General features: G+C 38.3%; 1 protein-coding gene across 1 annotated transcript in view; it reads left to right on the top strand.

Annotated features, from left to right (window-relative positions):
- The window catches only part of cntn4 (contactin 4), a 222764-nt gene that overhangs the window by 129857 nt on the left and 71102 nt on the right, over nt 1-21805 (top strand). Inside the window, exons 6-9 of the mRNA XM_050038775.1 lie at nt 1307-1510; nt 5294-5396; nt 7741-7925; nt 17325-17464. Of these exons, the coding sequence (XP_049894732.1) occupies nt 1307-1510; nt 5294-5396; nt 7741-7925; nt 17325-17464 (632 nt within the window). The remainder of the gene's footprint in view (nt 1-1306; nt 1511-5293; nt 5397-7740; nt 7926-17324; nt 17465-21805) is intronic.

Here is a 21805-nt window from a genome sequence, read left to right as displayed (position 1 = left end):
TGAGAGTGTGGTGCTCTGAATAACTGAATGGTATAGAGAGCTTGTTTTGTGGCTGTGTTAGCTGATAATATGATAATGATATAATGTGTAAATAATCATGCATGTGGGCTCTCAATTTACTTATTGAGCATATTGGTTGTTTTAGTGATATTTCTTTAATATTAGCTGTTTATCAGTTTGTTAGCAAGATACTGTAATGTTTTCTGATGGGACACAAAAAAAAATTGCTATTCATTTGCTTCAATAAATTATTTGTTCTTTGATTTGTTCAGTTCATTATTGACTCAAGATTTTATGTAACTTACTGTTAATTATACAACAGTTGGTTCCAAAGAAGTAATTTGACTGGACAAGAGGCATTTCAGGAGTACTCATAGAGTGTACAGCAGCACTGGGACTTTTAATTATGCATGTATCACTCTGCTTCACCTGTGTTTTAAATGGTTTATTACATTAACTGTTTATTAGCCTATATTAACAGTCATCATAACAAACTTTGCACGTCAAAGATGACCAGTATTCCACAAATAACATATGAATTTTTTTTTGAATGGTCATCAGAAGAAATCACATATGCTGCCAAAGCGGCTGTCAACAGACTCTTATGTCACTGCCTGCACGGTAAATGGAAACATACAGATAAATGTACATGATGCAAAGTAGCTGACCTGTAGTGACGTGTTGATCAACACAAAGTAGCAAGCTAGTGTGAAGGAACGTTTATGTGTTGCTTGGCAAAAGTCCAGTCACAGTGCAGTTGTGAGAACAGGGCTACATTTGTGTTGATGGAGCTAAATAAATGATTAAATAAAAAAACAAATCATAACCTGTTGTCGCCTATCACTGCTAATTAATAAAAGGTGCTGTGGCATAAAAGCAGTATCACACTCGAGGTCGTATACACAGCTGATACTCAGTACAACAGCACTCCTTGTGTGATGCTTAATTGTTACCATGCCGTTATTAGAAACTCTGTTGTTGATTCTAGTTAGCTGTCTGGTGAACTGTAATTACTCATGACAGCACACACCAGTGTCTCCCAAATCCCTAGTTGAATATGCAGACTTCATCCACATGAAAAATGGTCATTTGAAGAGACTCCAGATATTCATTTTGCAGCTCTCACTGATCCTGTCATTAATTTTCACCTTAGCATGACATAACTTTGTCACCATTTTCTCTACCCTAGGGGGGGGTCTAAAACTTATCATGCATCACCACCACAACCAATCTCCTCTCCCATGTTTCACCACCTTTTCAGAGTCTCATTTAAAGTGAGAATTCTCGCTTTCTTCTTTATCCACAGATCTTGTATTTTCCTGGATCTTTAATGAGTACCCGACATTTGTGAAGCAGGATACTCGTCGATTCATCTCACAGGAGACGGGGAATCTGTACATCGCCAAAGTGGAGCCCTCTGATGTTGGCAACTACACCTGCGTGGTGACCAACACTGTCACAAAGACCCGAGTTCAGGGTCCACCCACTCCACTAGTGCTCCGCAGTGATGGTGAGCCCTGCTTTTGAACACGCTAATTGCACTAAGCCACTGTTATGACAACATTCACAACCGCCACAACACATGAGACTGCTGGGGAGAAGTGTGTTCTGGTTAATTGGTCTGCATGTCACAGGGTTTTGTCCTAGAATCTACTGATAACAGTATCCTGTCATAGGAACATTAATTTGGTTGCAAAAATGTACTGAGTTGGTCTTATCAGATTCATCATTTTACAGATATCGCCGTTCCAAATTTGAATTTGAATGTTATATATATTTAATCTGTATTTGCACAAAGCCAATTCTCTGTTAGAACAAAATATTTCAACCCAATTGCCAGAAAAAAACTGTTGGTAATGTATGTTATCGTACATTGTACATTATGTAGGTTATATGTTGAAACTTTACATTTCAATACCGATGGCACAATCACAGCTGGAGAAGCCATCAATGTCTTTGGTAAAAAAAACATCCCTGTTGCAAAAACAGCCATGACTTGCTAAAGAAACACCCACATTGGGTGGCCAAAGAGCCACTGGAAACCCAGAAACGAGTCGCTAAAAAACAACTGGTTGTGTTATTTGTTGGTCTTGAGCAGTGGTCTGCAGCTTGGCAGGTGTCTCATATTGGTGACATCCACCATCCCCTTCACCTCCCTAAGATAAAGTCAGCTCATATCTCACTTTAAAAATGTTGATATGACACCTATGAAATGTGCAAATTTAACATGGCCATGGTTTGCAGAAAGGTACAGTGCTAACATTTTCTTCTGGCCACTGGGTTACAGGGATATTTGAAATACAACTTGACTACATTTTATACTACACTCTTAAATAACAGTGTAAATGCTCAGTTATGTTACGAGGCTACAGCTGAACCCTCTACAGTGAGAATGTTTACTCTAACGCTGACTAAATAATGCAGTCCCAAAGTTTTCACTTTAGGAGTGCATCTACTTATACATGGAATCATGAAAAATATATCACTCCCCAAAGGCGTTTCCCCACCAGTCTCAAGCTCGCAACTTATGTTTTGATAATAACACGTCTCAATTATATTTACCTCTTTCCACTTTCATCATGTCTTTTGATGGTGTTTTCCCTCTTTTTTTGTCACCTTTATAAGTAATAAAAAATGCACCCCTGTCACTCTGTGCTGGGATCGAGTGGGTGATTTATCACAGCAGTGCTGGAAATTTGGTCCAGTCCTGATAGAGATGGTTTCAAGGAATACAAATGAAATTCAAAGGTTAATTATCTCTTTCTTTGCTAATTTCAGCATGTCCTTTAACATGTGGATCTGATGCTTTAGGCTGGCCTTATCAAGGCACTCTGGAGGAAAGGTCACTGTCAGCAAGTAATGTAATTGTAGGCTTTTGTCCCAGAAGGATGTTCTTTACCATATGTAATGTAATGCAGTACAAGAAATATGGACCTAAGTGTTATTTTCATGAGAAATGTTCAGTTTTAGTTAATTACAGCTGATCCCGTGCAAAAGTGAAGACTACCTCTTCTCAAAAAGCTTTGTTAGGCCTTGTTATTGGAAGATACTGTTGGTATCAGTGGTAACACAAAGTGTTAAATGAGTTATGAATGTTTCACAGGAGGTGTTGCATTTGTTGACAAATCGATATAATGGACACTAAAGAAATATGTGCTTACCACCTCATTAAATTGCATTATTAATTGTTTGGAAACTGCTGATAAATGATTAAAGCGGGGTTAGGCCATTAAATTTTGTTTCACTGGGCAAAAAAGCCATAATAACCTTGTAGCATATTGTAATTCAAGTGGTCTGAGAGAACACTACACTTGTGCACATGTATTTGGCTCTGTTTTCAGGCTTAAGAAAATCTAAGTCCAACAAACCCTGCACTGTCACATGGGAGCCCGGTGTTTGCTTCCAGGATTTCAAACCAAGATGTTTTTCACAGACCTAGCCATGTGCTTTTGTTGACATCCCCGCGTTGGTAGTGCATCCTGGAACGTCTACAGCAGACACAGAAGGATACCTAGTGCGTAGTATGTAGCCGTGAAAAGCCTCTCCCAAAGTGACAATATGTGATGACTTGGGATGAGAATGTGTTGAAACTGCAGTCAAACTGTCAAACCAGGCAGTGCCGATCAAATATGAATCAAGATTCTGTTACTAAGTTGCCTATTTCTCGCCTGAAGTGTTTTCAGAAACATATTTTAGTGTAGTAATCACCGACAATCAGAGAGACTGTATATTTCCTGTGAAAATGGAAGTGTGTTTTGAAAAAGGACAATGCATGTAACAGGCAGAACTTGACACAGTGTCCTAGAATGTCAACAACCAACGCACCCAGGGTACCTTGAACGTTGTATCTGGATGCGAAAAGTCGATGACCAAATGTCGATATGTGACGAGGTCGGAGTGAGAATGCGGTGGTTCACTACTTACCTTTACACTTACCTGCAATTCTTGATAAGAGAAAAAGGTGAAAAACAAGTCTTAAATTTGGTTAAAAATTGTCTTCAACAGCATTACATTTAAGGGATTGCTACTGATAGACACCCTCATCCAGAATAACTTGTGTGATTTGAGAGATCGTTTTTTCAAGCAATTCCTGAGCACTTCCCCTCCTTGCTTCCTTCCTTTCTTTTTTCATTATACCTCTATTTCACCGAGGCAGCGGGTCTAGCAGCAAAACATGAGCCCCACCGCGGTCACGGTGGCTAGGGTTGGGCGGGGGGGTGCAGGTTGGCACATTAAACAGGTGTCCCCTACAAAAGGTTATGGTGTGAGACAATTACCCGTCCACTTCCACCTGTCTTTTTAAAATGGGTGATAGTGCTGTGGTTACATTCCAGTATGAGACAGTTGTGATAAGGATCTGAATTAGCTTTCACAGTCACTCAGGGAGCCATCCTGATAACACATGCCTCACCAAATCAACGAGATGAAATTGGCCTGTTTCCTCCATCTCTAGAGCTATTTGTGCAACACAGACCTGAATTACAGCAATAGGGGAAAAACCTATTGTTACACTGGTGAGGATGAGAGGGGCTTAAAATACCATGTTGTGCACCCAGAATTGGCACAGCCAGGAGAAATCAAAGTAGGCCCATTACATAATTCATTGATGTAATTTACCTTAGTGTCATTTAAGGGGAAGACAAAAAAATATGCATGTGCTTTTCTCGACGATGTCAGACGCTCCAGTCTTGATTTATGAATAAGCCTCTCCCAAAGCTAGAACACCAGAGAGCCCACATCCCCGTCTTCTCCTTTATTCAGAGATTTTTAGCATGCACAGCAGCAATATTATAATCCAGCAGAGCTGCTTCACCGACAGTGAATGGGATGCTTTGTAGACACAGTGGCGGTACCCAGGGGGATTTTATGGGCCCATTTTCTGGTTCATAGCTGTTAGCACTACAACGAGATGAAACTCATCTGGATGTAAAAGCTCAAACCGTCTATGAATTCTCAAAGTTGTTTTTTCCATTCAACATCAGTGTGTAGCATGTCCACTGGAGAGCTGTGTTTTGGCTTCTTTTTCTCATTATTTTCAATGGGAGAGCAATGTGTGACAGCGCTGAGAGCAGAGCATGTTTCTGCTGCTCAGATCGCACAGCGTTGGAAGTTGAAAAACATTTCAGCTTATTGTAAAAAGACGGCTGTACTTGAAAAAGATTTTCAGTAGCTGTGTTGCAACAGCAGAAGCCACAGCTAGTGTTTTTATTTAGGGCTTTTTTTTGCCTGAGTTGTTTAGCTGGAGTTCTTCTTCTTGCACTAACACCAACGCTCATTTGCATTTCTCTTTCAGGTGTGATGGGTGAATATGAGCCAAAGATTGAAGTTCAGTTTCCAGAGGTTGTTCATGTTGCCAAAGGATCCACTGTAAAGCTGGAATGCTTCGCTCTGGGAAAGTAAGCCCACTCTTTGTCAGGCTCAGCATGCTGACTCGCATATAAAAGAAAAATATTACCAGAAGAGTGCTGGGATATTTTTTTCATGTTTCACTGCTTTGCTGCAGTCCTCATGTGTTTCAAGTTAGGCTGCACATCTAAGAAATTAGAGGGCACTTGTTGCGGTGTAAAAATGTTCAGCTAAAATATCAGGTTTTGTAAGACAATGCACTGAAGCCCAGAGTACAGGATGAGCTAATAGGCCTAAAGCTAGATTAGTGGACAGTTTTACTTAATTCTGTGGAGTAATTGTTGGAGCCTAACCTTCACCAGGGAATGAAACCCCTTATCTGTTCCTGATATGCCCCTTTAGGGAATACTTCACCCACAATTTAACCATTAATATATCAGTTACTCACCATGTATTACCTTGAATCTGTGAAGAAAACTACGCCTCAACTGAAAATGATAAAGCAGAATGAAAGACAGTATAAATCTAAGGACAGAACATCTATACACGTAACCTGATATTAACTCACATGCCCTTAAATACCATATATGATTTTAAGATCTCAAACGTCTCTTAATTTGCAAGATTAAGCACAGAGTGCTCGAATTAACCTCAAATCGTTTCATTAAAATCCTTAAAATTTAGTGAAAGAGCAGGCTGAGGAGCAAAATGTTTAGAACTTTGGCCTTTTTATAATCAAATTCAGCTTTTTACACTCTAAATGTACATTTTACATGGCCACTATATTATTATTATAATATTCCTGGGGAAAGTTTAAAGGAATACTTCACCCACAAAATTACCACTTCAATTACTCACTGCATGTTACCTTGAATTCTTAAAGAAAATGTTTTTCTTGCAGGCCTCCGTGATAAACTGGAAATCCCAAAAAGGCAACCATCCATCATTCTTGTGCAGTATAATTCAAGGCTCATTTAATGTGTGCTCAGTATTTTCCAAACACATTCATTTCTCACTTAAACCTTTTGAAACACTTCTGTCTACAAGTGATATTGCATTTGTTTGGGTAGTACTGAGCATATAACCGTACAAATGAGCCTCAGATTATACTGTAAGAGTTGTGTGACAGTTTGTAAACTGATGTTTTGATATAGCTTTGTTGTTAAATTTGGACCCTGTTAATGTAAATTCATGAAGAACAGTCGCCTTTTTGGATTCTCCTTTCATCGCGGAGGCATACAAGAAAAACAAGTGTTCTTCATGAATTCAAGGTAACACATGGTGAGTCATTGATATACAAATCATCATTCTGTGGGTGAAATATTCCTTTAAAGGGGAACACCACCTAAATAAAGAATTCAAGTGAGTTATTTCCATGTCCTGAAAGTCCAATCAATATTTGTGAACATGAGCTACTTGTTCTTGAAGCCATAAACCAGAGAAGTAAGTCTCAAACTTGTGATGTCATGGGGTATAAAGTCTGGAGCTGCTCCAAAGACAATGAAGGGAAACCTGATTTTTGTGGACCCATGGATTTTTTCTTTTCTGTTTTATACCCAAATGAGCTTTATGCTATTGTTGTGTTCTCTGTTCTAAAACAGAAAAATGTACCCACATACTCACAACATTCCCCTGGACACTCTCAGTGTACTGTGAACATCTTTCCAATTCATTGTCTATGGTGCAGCTCCAGACTTAGTGCCCTATGACATCACAAATAGTAGTTTTTTGGATCTGAGAGAGAATTGATTTTTATTTACTAATATTTTAGACTGTCTTAGACCATGCTAATAATATGTATGAATTTGGGAGATTAGCGAACTTCCCCTTTAAACTGTCCTTATTAATAAGTTAGTGGAGTGGCCATGGAATGTGTGTATTTAAGATGTAAAAAAGTTGAATTTGATCCTTAAAAGACCTGAACATTGTGCTTGCAGGGATTTTAATGAAATAATTAAAGGTTAATTTGATCATCCTATCCTTAATCTTCCAAATGAAGGTACACTTGAGACATTAAATTCAAATATTTAAGAGACTGTGAGTAATATTAGGTTGAATGTGTATAGATAATGAGAAAATTGACTCGTACTGTCTTTAATTCAGCTCTAATTCAGTAATAAGGCATAAGAACATGTTTGGTAAATGTTGTGAAAGTTCACTTTTAGCAGTTTTGTCTTTGTCAATCAATAATCAGTTTGTATAGCATAAGGTTTTCTGCACAATAACTGATTTGCACACAAAAAATAGACAGGTAACAGTTATTTTCTACTTGGTGTCAAACCTAAATAACCTTTTAATAGATCAGACTCTGCACTTTTTTTCTTGTTATATATTCTTTTTTAATTGAAAGCTGTGACTTCAGAGGGTTAAACGTCTCTGTGTATCTCCTCCCAGCCCAGTACCATCTATAAACTGGAGGAGAGTGGACAGTATACCCTTCCCCAGGAAAGTAGACATGAGGAAAGCCAGCGGCGTCTTGGAAATCCCATATTTCCAGCAGGAGGACGCCGGCACGTACGAGTGTGTGGCAGAGAACTCCAGGGGAATGAACACAGTGAAAGGGAAGCTCTCTTTCTACGGTAGGTGATCCTGACATGCATGAATATTTGACCAGCGTGAACCACATCTGTCAGACCTGCTCAGACTGAGAGGCAACACAAGCAGACACAACTGGTCTTATAAAGCAGTCAGTGGCGATCAGCAGAGGCTCATGTGGCGTAGCTACACGAGGAGGGAGGCTCGTTTTAACGGCACATCAAAATGATTAAAGGCTGTCAGCCATGATGCCTCTAATATTTTGATCCAGATTAAAGGAGTGATGCGGATGAGGCTGAGCCCTTGGATACGACCTTGTTGGTGAGCCTTGTATTGGGTTCCACCAGATGGCATCATGATTGACATCCAGCTTGACTGGAGATCAAAGCCGTTAAATGTACTATACATAGGCCGGTGGCACATATGTCAGGGACATAATCTGCACAGCAGCATCTGGATCGACAGGAAGGAGGTTAGCAGATTCACTCATTGGCGCCTATAGTCCTGAAGATGGAGTCACACCTACTGAGATACTAGAAGTCATAATATCTACTGACACTTCATTCCAACATGAAAAAAATCCAGCATCAAAAAAATAGTCTGCACTGACAAAATGATAGCTAGTGCACATTAAACTCTTTTTTGAAAAAAACATCTTCATTTGACAGTAATTATGATCTTTGTTAAACTGACATCTATATATAGCGTGACATTTATATTGTTAAATACACTAGTTGGTCGGTACAGAGCTTCACTGTAGGAACTTAATATTTTTGCAATTCAACAATTATTCCACTTTCTCAAAAAGATTGTCGTGACTAATCTTCAAGTTAAAGTAGTGTGATTTCATTTTTCCTAAACGAGACCTCACTAAGGTAGCACTTGTGGGGTGTTGTTTCTTTGTCTTTTCTTTTTCTTTTCTTTTCTTTTCTTGCATGTTTAACGATGCTTGTTATTTCCTTCTCCGTTTTCTGTATAGTCTTGAAAATCCTATACAAATAGACAAATTCGTCATAAAATGTCACGTTAAAGACACCTCCATATACTGTATGTATGTATTTACTTTTGCCTACAGAAGCGAATTGCATTCACTGAAAAAAAAACAAAATGGACACTTTATCTCATAATTACGACATAAGATCTTGTAAATACGAGATCCCAATGTTGTAATTACAAGATCTGCATTGTTGCTTTTGTTGACGTCCCGGTGTGGGTTGCCATATGCTTTTGTTGGGAAGATAATTTATATATTTTAGATATTTCACAGTTTTACAGCAAATGGCTACACCAACATCAGGATCTCCTAATTACGAGACATTAGGATTTCATAATTATGAGATAAGGTGTCAATGTTTTGTTTTATTCAGTGAATGCAAAGCGCTTCCATATTTGCCCATATTAAATGGGTGTCTTCTTTGAAAAGGCTTTCTGATCTAATGATATGATAAAGTATGAATCTATGGATCAATTATGTATTTCAATGTAAATAAAAAAAGTATGAAACCACATAAAAAAATAAAATAAAAACATTCGCCCATTGTGACAAGATTTATTTTAGGTTTACCAACATGGTCACAGCGCCATAGTAAATAATTAAATATCTTTTATTTGTATTATAGTTTGTTACTAACTGTATACAAACCGCAAACAAAATACCATAAGGAATCATAAAGGGCCGTAATCACCTATTTAACAACTGTGGAGGGGCATTTTTTGTTGATTTTCAATTTTCTGCAACCCACCCCTACAGGAAGTTCCCCCCAGGAGAATTTTTTTGGAATTTCACAGCTAAACAAACAATTTAAGAACATTCAGAGACAAGAATCTTAGATAGGGTACTCACAGTTTTGATGGCTAAGTGCCATTTTAAGGCCCACATACTCCAAACCCACTGCAGAGAACTAGCGGCTATGGAAGCCCCCTGCTGCATCGCCAGAGCTCAGCCAACTAGTTGCACATAAACACACCACAAAGACTACAGCTGACGGCCAACCAGCACTAATGATTTGCGCCTGCATGAGAGGAAATAACTCTCCACACCAGCAGACGGCGGTAGTCTGCATTTGTCATTCAAAAAGGGAAACTGGAAGACCGTCATGACACTAGTTAGCCAGTTAGCAAACTAACAACACAATCTAATGTTGAAAGTATGGAGCATATTTATTATGCACCAGTGAACAATAACTCAAACCATCACACTTATTTCTGCTAAAGAGCACAATGGCAAAAGAAAAGTAATCTTACTTTATGTAACATATTTGTTTGGTCTCACTCCCTCTTGACTTTAGCAATATTTTCTTCACTGTTGTTTCTCTTCTCGTGTGCTGCCAGTCATAAACATTTCATACACCGATAGGCTCCACCATTGCCAGCGTTGATTCCAACAACAGGCAACGGTGCAGGGCACACCACACCAACTAGGGTGAGAGAAGCTACCCGACGACCAAACATTCGCTTGGTGTGTCAGGGCCTTTAGGGGGCAGCATATGATTGAGGGCCACTCAGGAAAAGTGTACACACTGACTTTTTTATGACCTTTTTATGACATTTTAATGACTTGTTTTTATGACATATTACACTATGACTTTTTGCAACCTTTTTATGATAGTTTCATGGCATACTAACACTTTACCAAAACTATAACATTCAACAGTTAGGGCAGTAATAGGGCCTACATATTGTCATATTACATCGTAGTTTTTCCCAATTTAATACATCTGAAACTAATGAAACAGACAGTACAGTGTTTGACATTGATTGTCCTCACAGCAGTCGAGCAACAGCTTCTGCTACGGTACGGCAACACCACTTGGACAAACCACATGCAGAACTGCAATACAGTGTAATGCTAGAACCTGCAGTAATAATAATGGCAATTTGTTAAGTTTATTTATGATTATTTTGGACGGTGGTACATGGATGCCTTTTGTAGCATAGCACTTTTTTTCTATTTTTCTATATTTAATCAATATATTGGCAGGGCATTTAGGGGGGACGTGTCCCCCTAATATATAGTATATGTATGGATTTTATAATTAGTGCCTAGCTGTAAACAAACAGAAACTGTATGCAGTAACAGTAAACTGTAAATTGGGTGACAGAATAAGTATCTGAAACCACAATTGATCTTGTTCTTCGAATTAAACTTTATTGGAGGATACAGTTTTTATTTTTTGTGACTTATCAACACCAGACAGAAACTCGCGGGGACAGGAAAGGTTTAGAGAAGAGGGACTAATATTATAAATCATATTTGTCTATCTGTGCTGTATAAATAATCAAAGTTATCAAACCTCCCAGACCATACAAGTTTAAAACACCTATCCTGATGACTTCCTATCATCACAAATGATATGGTCATGAATGAATGGATAAAACGATACCATTACATTCATACATTAATAATATTTTAGCCAGGACTGATGTGTTCAGGTTTGGCAGGCTGCTCACTTGCTCTCTGAACAAACTATGGATTTTCCTCCCACCTCGACCGCTCTCTGTTTTCTTCCTTCTGATTTTCTCCCCTTCAAGTCATGCTGTGTCAGCTGTCAAAAATAACTCATTTGGGGCATTAAACAATTTGCCATGATTTACAGCGGCGCTGGAAGCCCTTCGCCTCGTTCACTATAACAGCCCAAGAGCACGCTGTGATCCACCAAGGCTTGATTTGTCCTTTTGAGCTGTGGCCCCACTCTCATTTTTGATGTGTTTTGTCAGTCTCTCTCTCTCTCTCTCTCTCTGCTGCTGCTGCTGCTGTCTGCAGCCAGGTGATAAAAATCAGTAATCTTATTTTGAACTCCCTTTGAATTAAGCCTTTGAGACATTCGTCAGCAGTGTAAGCCAATGGGGGAATCAATAAGGGTATCTCTTGTGCATCCAAGCAAGCTACAGTGGAAAGAGAGCTGGGCTTTGTGTTAGACAGGAAGAAATGAAGGTGTTACTTTACGGTGGCACTATGGTCACTTTAAAACATTCTCACACTTATTCACCCTTAAATCCCACTCACACAGTATGCCTAATGTGTTTGGAGTTTATTGTCCTGTATATAAAGATATAAAGGAGGTGTATTTCAAATTTACAATAGTGTTTAAAAACAGGAATTCTTTAACTGCATTGAGGTTTGAGGATGACGTTCAAACTCGAGGTGAAATTAGACTCATTACATTTTCATGCAAACTGAGCTCTTTGGGTCTGGTACATTTTGCCACTGACTTTCTTCATAATTCTGTGTTGTAAGCAGTTTTTGACCACTACACAAGCCAAAGACGAGAACTTTTGTTAAATTTCCAAGCTTTTCCAAGCTTGGAAAAGAAATGGCTGTTTACTCCCTTGTTGATGTTGATATTACTCAGAGGGAAAGTAAATGCGAGGCTGTGACAGGTTAGTTTCCCCTGTTGTATTCACATCTGCGTTTCTGCAGACTTTACCGCTGCATTATCTCATAGTGATTTCACAGATAAGGCAAATCCCCATCTTTCCTCTGCTTTAGCCACTTGACGTTTGTTCTGATTGTATGCGCGCTTGGCCCCGGTGCAGGCAGAGATGGGCTGCCTGCTTTCATTTGGTAAGCGTTGACTGAGAGTCGATACGTTCGCAGCGGGTGAGGGATAGAGTGAGGGACCCTGTCAGTGAGGTGAAAAATAAAAAAGACCAACAACAACAACAATGCAGTCCTGGAAGGTGCAGTGGGTGGGGCAGCTCAGCCAGGCTCTGATACAGGGTTGCGGTAGCATGAATGGATGTGAAGCTAAATGAGTGGTGATGTTGGAGCCTTATAGAGTAACTTTCTACCATCTTTCCCTGTGGGCTCTTTTCTAAACACACATAGCTCAAAGACTTCTTCGGGAGTAGGGACTGGTAATAAAAGATTGCTACCAGTGGCACCCTCAGAAATTTTTTATAGTGGTGACCTGATGGGGCAACTGAAAATATTGGGGTGCCACACCAAAACCTAAAGCCATAACTGAATTTCAGGACCTCCATTATGCTGTTGAGGTATATAGGCTAGTTGAAAACTGTCAGTATGGATATTTGCACACTGATTTAATTTGGTTTCTGACTTTACAGTTATTCTTATTGATTATCTGAGGTGTGCAGATTAATACCAGTACAGTGAACATTTCGAGTTCCACAACAATCCTGTGTTATGTATCTCTACATGTTAGGTGATTCATTGTTCTTCAAATAAGCTGGTTATCCTTTTTCTTAAAAAGACAAATATACAGCTTTAATCTGAAGAAAAACATTCACTGTAAAAAAAAAAAAAAAAAACATTTGCTGGGAACAAGCCCTCTCAAGTTTAGGGGAAACTCTTGGGTACCCATAGGAACCCATTTTCATTCAGATATCTTGAGGTGAGAATTCAAAGGAACCTTTGATAATGGCCATGCCAGTTGTTCCCATGGCAAAATTGAGCCTTTGTAGTGCTATTTAGTGCCCTTCCTGACAAGCCATGCCAACATGGTTGGTACCAATTGATGCCTTACCTTGTCTCATTTCACAAGATAGTTAAACAGCTACCGCTGTACAAGCTGTATAAAATGACCGAGCCACACCCCTATAAAGACGGTAATATTGACCTTCAATAAATTTTGCCAGGGACGGCCACTGGGGGGGCCATCATTGTAGCAGGGCACCCCATGGACTCCCTTGGGGCACCACTGGGAGACACTGCAGGTGAAAACTTTTTATTTATATATTTATTTAATGCACTGGTCAATTTTAATTTTTAGGGCTTTTTTTCTTCCAAAATGTCCAAAATACACATTTTTCTATTTATCTTATTTAACCCAGAAAGCACATATTTGATAATTTAATGTTTCATTTGTATATTTAAGCATAACATTTCAGAAGACCTTTAATAAAAAATGATTATCTTAATATAAGTAATTAACCTTGAAGTTTCATGGTGATATCTATTATTAGTATTATTATTATTGTTATTGTTATTGTTATTATTGTTATTATTATTATTATTATGTCATTTATTTATTTTTATCGATTTCATCTATAATTTCTCTTTTTTTGTCTTAAAATGTAAAGAACTTTACTCTGAAAGGGTATTTTCTCAAAATGAGTTTTTTGTATCACTATTGTTGTTGTTGTTGTTGCCTCATACTCTGAGCCTGAAATCTCCACTCCAGGAACACTTACAGACACCAAACTCTTCAGTTGTATTCCCATCTATATTCTTAAGGTTTTTACACAGGGGTTTATTCATTTATCAGTCACAGCCTGATTTATATACAGTAACATTTTATTCCTAAAAACATAGCCAATTTTTTATAGCTGTTGACAGTATTTCCTGATTTATGGAGTTGTGCAAAGAAATAACCAAAATCACCTCAGTACAACCCTTAACTTTTAATATGTCAACAAAATGAAACAAGAATTTTGAATCCTGCTTTGTCCAGTGTTTAGATTTCTGTTCTGAAAATGTACACTGAAAAAAGAGAATTGTTGGCCCAACTTAATTAAATTACTTCAATTGGTAACACTACAGAATTAGGTTTTAACAAAGTAATATCAGCAAGTTACATTAACACAATTGTTTTAAGTCAGATGTACTTTAACAATTTGATTGCTTTTACATCAAAAGTTTGAATTAATGCAAATTAATTTTAAGGCAAGTCAACGTAAAGTTTCCTATTCTGCCAACTTAATATTTGCTGTACCCAAAACTAAAATACTACTTATTTACAACCTAATAATTTTGGTTTGGGGGAAGGCAGGTTTGGTACTATCCTTAGAAGGATATTTTAGTTTTTTTAAATACAACCAAAACACTGTCTTAGAAATTAAACGTTAGTTTAAAAAAATAATACCATACTCAAATCTGTTTGTTTATGCTTTATCATACAGACAAACATGCAAACTTTACGGTCCCCAACGTGAAAAAATATGCACAAAAAATAACAGAACCATTTTTCCCCATGAATTTGTTGTCAGCAAAGTGCAACTGTAAGTCTGAGCATATATGTAATTAGACAATGTTCCATTTGCATATGTAAATGCACAATTTCAGAAAATTGTAATACAGTGCTGTAAATATTATTCTTAGAGTTATTAATCTACTGGGGAAGTTTCATGATACCTGTTAGGTAAAAGTTTGAACCTATTCACCTCTAGCCAAAATTGATTTAAAATATATCAGTGTGAATAATTTCATTTTTTATTTGTAACATAACACAACCACAACAAAGAGAACGTTGACATGGACGTTCCATCATATAGTTTGACAGTAAATGTCTTTTCTCTGTAGCAGGAAAAATAACAGAAACATCAGCTTCCTGTCAAAGGAGCTTGTAACCCTTTTTACTGTTTGTATAGACAGCAGCAGCACAGCCTCCATACCAGTTAAATGTTAATGACCCTAGCCAACCTTGTACCGCAGCCTCAGTTGCCAAAGGGGTCTTAGAAGCATATAGTACAGCACATGATCCACAAATACAAATATTCCTCTGATACTGGAAGGACTTTGATGTTGAATCTGTCCAGGACTCCAACATAAATACACAAGACCGCACAAATACCCCCCTCCGGTCTCTGCATCCACCTCCTTTTTATCTGTCGTCACTCTGTGTTTCTGAACACCCACATACACACACTCTAGCTCTAGCATTGACTACATGCTGAAGTTGTAATGCATAGAGATAGTGTGGGGATACATTTGCAGTTATTGGATTTCTTGCAGTGTTATCCTGCTTTACTCGAAGGCAAAATACTGTATAGCAGAAGCCAATTAAAGCAGGATTGTACTGTTAGTGAAAAGCCTCCACACAGGTCAGTCCTTGAGAGTGGCATTAGGTGAGATCTGTGGAATGGAAACGTGCAGCCATTACTCTTGCCCTGCCACTGGCCTTGTGTGATATAGGATGATGGTGACTTGACCTACACATCATCCACAATGTACAGAGCATTACACAGAAAGAGCTTTTGCTGATCTGCTTTTATGTACCACTTTTTTCGCTTAATCATCGACTAGCCTTGAGTTACTCGCATGACACAGCAAGAATCAATTCTCCTTCTGTATAATTATACAATCATTTACTCAGATTGTATTGAATGGAGTGTTTTTATGGCACCAGTTGCCAACTTTGTGTATTTGGGCCTGGTTTTTAGCATTTTTGTCAGAAGTTCTTCTACCAGAAAAAAAAAGAAAATATGTCTTTCATTTAATTTATTCTTTTTATCAATCTATAAAATTCTAGAGTCAAGTGGATAACTTGGTTAACATGCGTTTTATAAAAATGGTTTTAGAAATGCTTGTACATTGCTGTATTAATGTACTCTTGGTTAGTTAGATAAAGACCTGATACTTCATGATAAATTGCCTTTATAATGATAATTTCTTTTTTGTATCTGAAAGACATTAAGTTTTAAAGTCCTCGTCTAAGGCCAAAGTATTCTTTTCCCAGCTGAAAACTCCAGGCACTCCTCAGGAAATGCCCAGCTAGGAGCACAATGGACATTGTTCTACACAACCCCATGCCTGCGACCAGCTGAGCCACCAAGGCGGGTGGCCATGTCGCCGGACACGAACGCCTTTCAGGGAAACTGAAGAATATTTTCTTTCTGAAATCAGCAAAGAGCTCTAGAGCCATTCTGCCAGTGGATGAAAAAAATGCACTAACACCCACTAACATCTGGCTTTTGTATTTAATGGAAAAGGTTACAATCAGCACTCACTCCCACGACAAATGAATTTGCAGTTGTCACAATTATTTATCGGCTCCAGCTCCAATCAGCTCCAATCAGCAGTGATGAAAATATGACATCTAGGCGGACGCACTAATTTTAGCCTCTTTGCCAGTAAAATGCAAAGACCGGCCACCAAAGAATACCATCCGTCTCCGTCAGACGACAAGACAGTGTTTAAACTTTACTCCGCAACAAGTTAAAGAGGGACTGAATAAATAATGGATATAAAAAAGAAGTGAACACCAGTAACACTGGCCTCCATGCTGCTTTTTGCCATTTGCCAACCTGTTTTTCAGTCTGTCGGTGATGTCAGACGAGATGCACCAGTCAAAAAAAAAAAAAAAATAATAAAAAATAAAACTCTGCTGGTTACTGGCAATGGGCTAGCAGTCTGTTGCCTGTTTTAACAGGTTTTCCTGCGTTTAAAAACCCGCATATATGGAAGAATTTGAATGGAAAAGGGGTATAACATTACACTAAATGTAATAAGTTACATCAACGTGGTGAATTGCGTAAAATAGTTACATTACTTATGAATTTTTAAGAGGGTAACTAATAATCTGTAACCTATTACATTTCAAAACTAACCTTCTCAACACTGAGCTCTTGCTACTTCTTAAAAGCCTTATTGCTGTGAGCACATGGTCATAATTGAAAGTGACTTAGATAAGCGTGTTAACATTGTTACCAACAATCTCTAAATCCACATGTTGAGCTCACTGTCCCATTTTCACTGTTTTCAGCTCCTCCTCATCTCATTGAGAAACCCCAAGATGTCCAGAAACTCATTGATGACTCGTTGGTGTGGGAGTGTAAAGCCACAGGGAAGCCAAAGCCTTCTTACAGGTGGATGAAAAATGGAGAGAACCTGGAGTCTGCGGAGGTGAGATCTGCCAAGCACCAGTGTTTCTTTAGAACTAAAGACTAAGTTCTGCTTCCAGGGTTAGATTTAAGACAGCAGCTTTGGCACAGATGCTCATACTCTGTGTGGCTGAAAGAAGAGTATGAGCAACCATGTACTGTACTTTCAAAGCTTTATTGTGCTGTTTGTTCAAGCGTTATTGACTAATTACCATGCATTATTGTCTCCTTCATTACAACATGGTGCCTCCTGTGCAGCAATACATTATGTTATTCACTTCTGCAAAACAGCATTTGTTTCAAAGGAATTAGACTGTGTCTGCTGTGCTTTGCTGTGCTAAGAGACTCAACTGTAAACAGGCCAAGTATTTCATGCTAGTCTGGAAAGCACAGTGATCTAAGAGCCACTCTAATCTTCCCTTAAATCTGTCTTCGACAAGTACAGTAATTAATCCTGTGCCACCAAATATGAAAAAGTAGGATTCTCTATATAAACACTGTATATCCTACTTTCATTCTAGCTCCCCGCCCCCACTGAGTTTCCATTATGGGTACAACTATGAGAGATGAGCCTGTTGGGTCTCCGACCAGCCTACTTGTACGTCTAACTTTAACTCAAGTCCGTTGTTGGCAAATGCAAAAATATGATTCATCATATTGGATTACTATATCGGATCCTTTAGCCGGGTTGTTTGGAAAAGATTGATTGGGCACTCAGGCACAGCTTGCACCTGATAAATAAACAGACATTATGTTAATTTGCTTCATTATGCAAAAAAGGCGACAAACACACCAGAGGATATCGATCAGTACTTGAATGTTATACATGTTGTTGGAATGAACCCAGTCTGTTGTTATATTACTGGAGGCAACACTGCACAGCACAGCCTCTTTCTCATAAAAAAACAAAAAAAAAAAAACACATTTGGCTTCTATCAGGGAAGAATAATCAACAATCTGTTTAGCCAATGGCTAAAATTTTTTATTAAAACCTTTTGTAAGGTAACACTCTTGTGTTTGTTTACTACAAACAAACAAGAAAGCCCATCTGTTTTAATGTGTGAGATTATGTGTTTGTTTCTCTTATTAGATACTTTTTAAAACAGTAAATATTAGATGGCTGATTTCTAATGCATGCTGTGCTTTTTTTTTGTTAATGCAACATTACCCCTAACACTGCTAAATGTGTCTAAATGAAAACATTCAAAACTAGAAAAATGTACACAGTAGAGAGCAGATCTCTGCCAGGCTGCATTTGTCTACATCGTGGCAGCTCGAGCTGATCATAGCCACACTAGACAGTTCTTGTATTTTCAGCAAATGTGCAGCAGGTCATTTCAGAAGATACAATATAATTATGAGGATGAATGTTTTTTTGTTAACTTAAACCCAGCCACAAATCTGTTGTCCATGTTGTTCATAACTGGACTTTAAACAGTATCAACTTTGTCTGCAGGCTACAGCACAACAAAGTGAGAAATATCAACAATCTACACAATTAATTGGCCTAAATTGCCTTTGGCTCTGAAATGCACCAATTAGATAAACTTGCCTTACCTTGTCCAAAACTGACATTAAAAGAAACCATTAAACAGCCCACTTTCTTACTTATGGTAGAAGAAGAAATATAACAGAAAAAAACAAAATCTGCATGTCTACAAAATCAGGCAGGCAAAACACTTCCCTTTTGAAAAGTTCCCGCTATAGTACGAGGCTATGAGGTGGATGGATTAAAACCGGGTTGCAGCCATAGCAGCCGGAAGGTGGGCCCAGCTTTGCCTGGTTGAATTGTCCCTCCTGGCTCCCTTACATTCAACATGGCAGCAAAGATAACAAAAACAGTGACGTATTAATCTGGTATCGTGCTAAACTTTGGTGGATCATAACATATCGGGTATGGAAATATTGTGCAGATGCTCTGGTTCAAAATGAGATCAGACTTTTCTATGGATGTCAGTTGTTAAGAAAACGAAGGCCAAAATGTGACCTGCAACAGATAGTAAGGCTTATTGTTTTTAGCCAAGATGATCTCTGGAAAACTTACTGCCCCTAGCAGCCTTTTACAAGGAGTGAGGAGTCAGCAGACCTTAAAAAACAGTCAACAAAACAGGTTTTTTAACATAATGAATCACCACAACCATGAGAAATCCTTGAGCATATAGGCCTAGTCATTAATGTGCTCACAAAATATTAGGCTGATTGGTCCAGTAGTTTGTGCTGTTCGCTGCAGACAGGCAGATACACACATAGCCAAATGCATGAGTCCCTCCAGGTTTATGTCTGCTGGAGATAATATTCTCAAAAATAGGGGAACCTACTAACACACCTCACCACTCGGCCATCTGGATTTAAAGCAATGAATTTGTGATTAAAGGTTACAATGACTGTGTTGATTTTTTCGCAGCAGATTTTCCCTTAACATAAATATAATAAATGGATATATTCAGAATGCATGGGTGAATGGATTAATCAGTGAAGGTGTTTCATTGTTTGAAATGCCACCATTAACCACAGAGGCTTAATGAGTGGAAGAGGGAAAGGTCAATGATGGAAGGAGCAGTGGGGAGAGGATGCACCATTTGTTGTTATTTATTACAGTGAATCAATTGAGACCTTTCCGATTGTATAGTTCACTGGAACGTATTTCTGCTGACAGCTTTATAAGTTTGAGCAACAGAATATAGAGTGATCGATTCGTAAAAATAATAACGTTATGGGCCATATCTGTTGTTGGGAAAAATTGACTATACAGCAGAGTCGACTTCTAGGGAGTCATGATATATATAGCTGAGTATATGTGCATTCAATTATTCAATGTCAGTCATTTAAAATATTTAAGAACTCCAACTATTTCTAGTGTTTCACTCTAATAATAGTACCTCTCAGACTGGTTCCACAATCACTGGGCTCTTTGTTGGACTGCCGGTTGACATGCTGCTAGGTTGTTCCAGTATGACTATTTCAGATGCACCCCTAATACAATAATAGACTCCTTGTTCTACAGGTGAAGCTTTGTATTACTGGCCTTCGTCAAAAAAAGAAATGGTTCATTGGAATGCTTATTTTCTTATGGCTGTTTTCATCTCAAGGACTTCACTCTCTGCTGCTTTATTGACAATGGCTGCAGGATTAAGTGGATGTGCAATTAAAGGGAAACTCCAGTGTGAAACAGGATTAGGTCCATTTAAAGGAGTGTGGGACCACCACACAGCTGGCTTAAAGTAGGGTACTTGAACTGAGTTTATTCCTGTTAGGACTGTAATGTTAAAGCTCTTGGATTTCAAGAGTGGATTATCAGTGCTGTAAAGTACATTTACTCAATTAGTGTAGTCTTTAAGCTATTTGTACTTTACCTGAATATTTCCATTTTATGCTAAAACTCTAAAAACAAAACAAAACAAAGGTTAGCTTTTTTTGTCCATTACACTCAATCTCAAGAGAGAGTAAATATTCTTACATTAATTTTCCTTAATAAACAGAAAAATACAACAATACACCCTCTAAACTCACATTTCTTTATTTCACCAAATTAGGACTAGCTTAATTGCCTTGTTAACTTGTTGTAAAACATAATTCAGATTAGACAGGAACAACATAAAAGTTGCCAAAATTTGGTTGAAATAAACCCTTAATTCACAGTTAGATTTGAAAATAAGCCATTTTTTGTCTCTCTCTTCCATTGCTGACCGACTGCTTACAGTCCTGTTGTGTTATCCCCACTTCTTGCAGTCATGCCATCTTTTGTGGCTCAACTGTCTGTTTCACCAGCGGAGACTGACCTCTTGTGGCGCGTGCTGTGCACCACAATACATCACCTCAATTCAGGATCTCAGTATTAGTTTAATAAAAAGATAAATGCCTGTATTTTTGATGGCATAGACATGCACACACTGGTCAATATAAGCAAGTTATCGTCTACAATGACACAGGATTCACATACTGTACAAGTGGTAAATACAACGACCAACTATGTTTCGATTTTGTGTTTAGTTAGCAACAATAAAACACAGATCAATTCAGTATAAAACCAAACATAAATGCACACTGTCCATATCCAACTGCACATATTTCCAGTGTGGAATCTCAATCATATGTATCATTTGTAACAAAGGGCATATTTTAAAAGGCACAGAAGAGTTCTGCTTTTTGTTGTTAAAGTGATAGTTCAGGTTTTTGGACATGAAGTTGTGTGAAACGCTGACCATCTGTAGCTCTGATGTGACGGTGTCACTACTGTCAACGAGCCTCCTGCTCTGAGAAATGGCCCGTAGCTTACCGGAGAAAAAGTAGTTCTGAAGATGTACGGGGGACACGTAACCAAAAGGTTTTAAGCTACAAAAAAGTATGCATGTGTTTTGTTAGA

The sequence above is a fragment of the Epinephelus moara genome, chromosome 24 (assembly GCF_006386435.1).
Source record: "Epinephelus moara isolate mb chromosome 24, YSFRI_EMoa_1.0, whole genome shotgun sequence".
In the NCBI taxonomy this organism is placed as follows: domain Eukaryota; kingdom Metazoa; phylum Chordata; class Actinopteri; order Perciformes; family Serranidae; genus Epinephelus; species Epinephelus moara.
The sequence above is the reverse complement of the archived record's forward strand: the minus strand, read 5'-3'. Positions and strand labels throughout refer to the sequence as shown.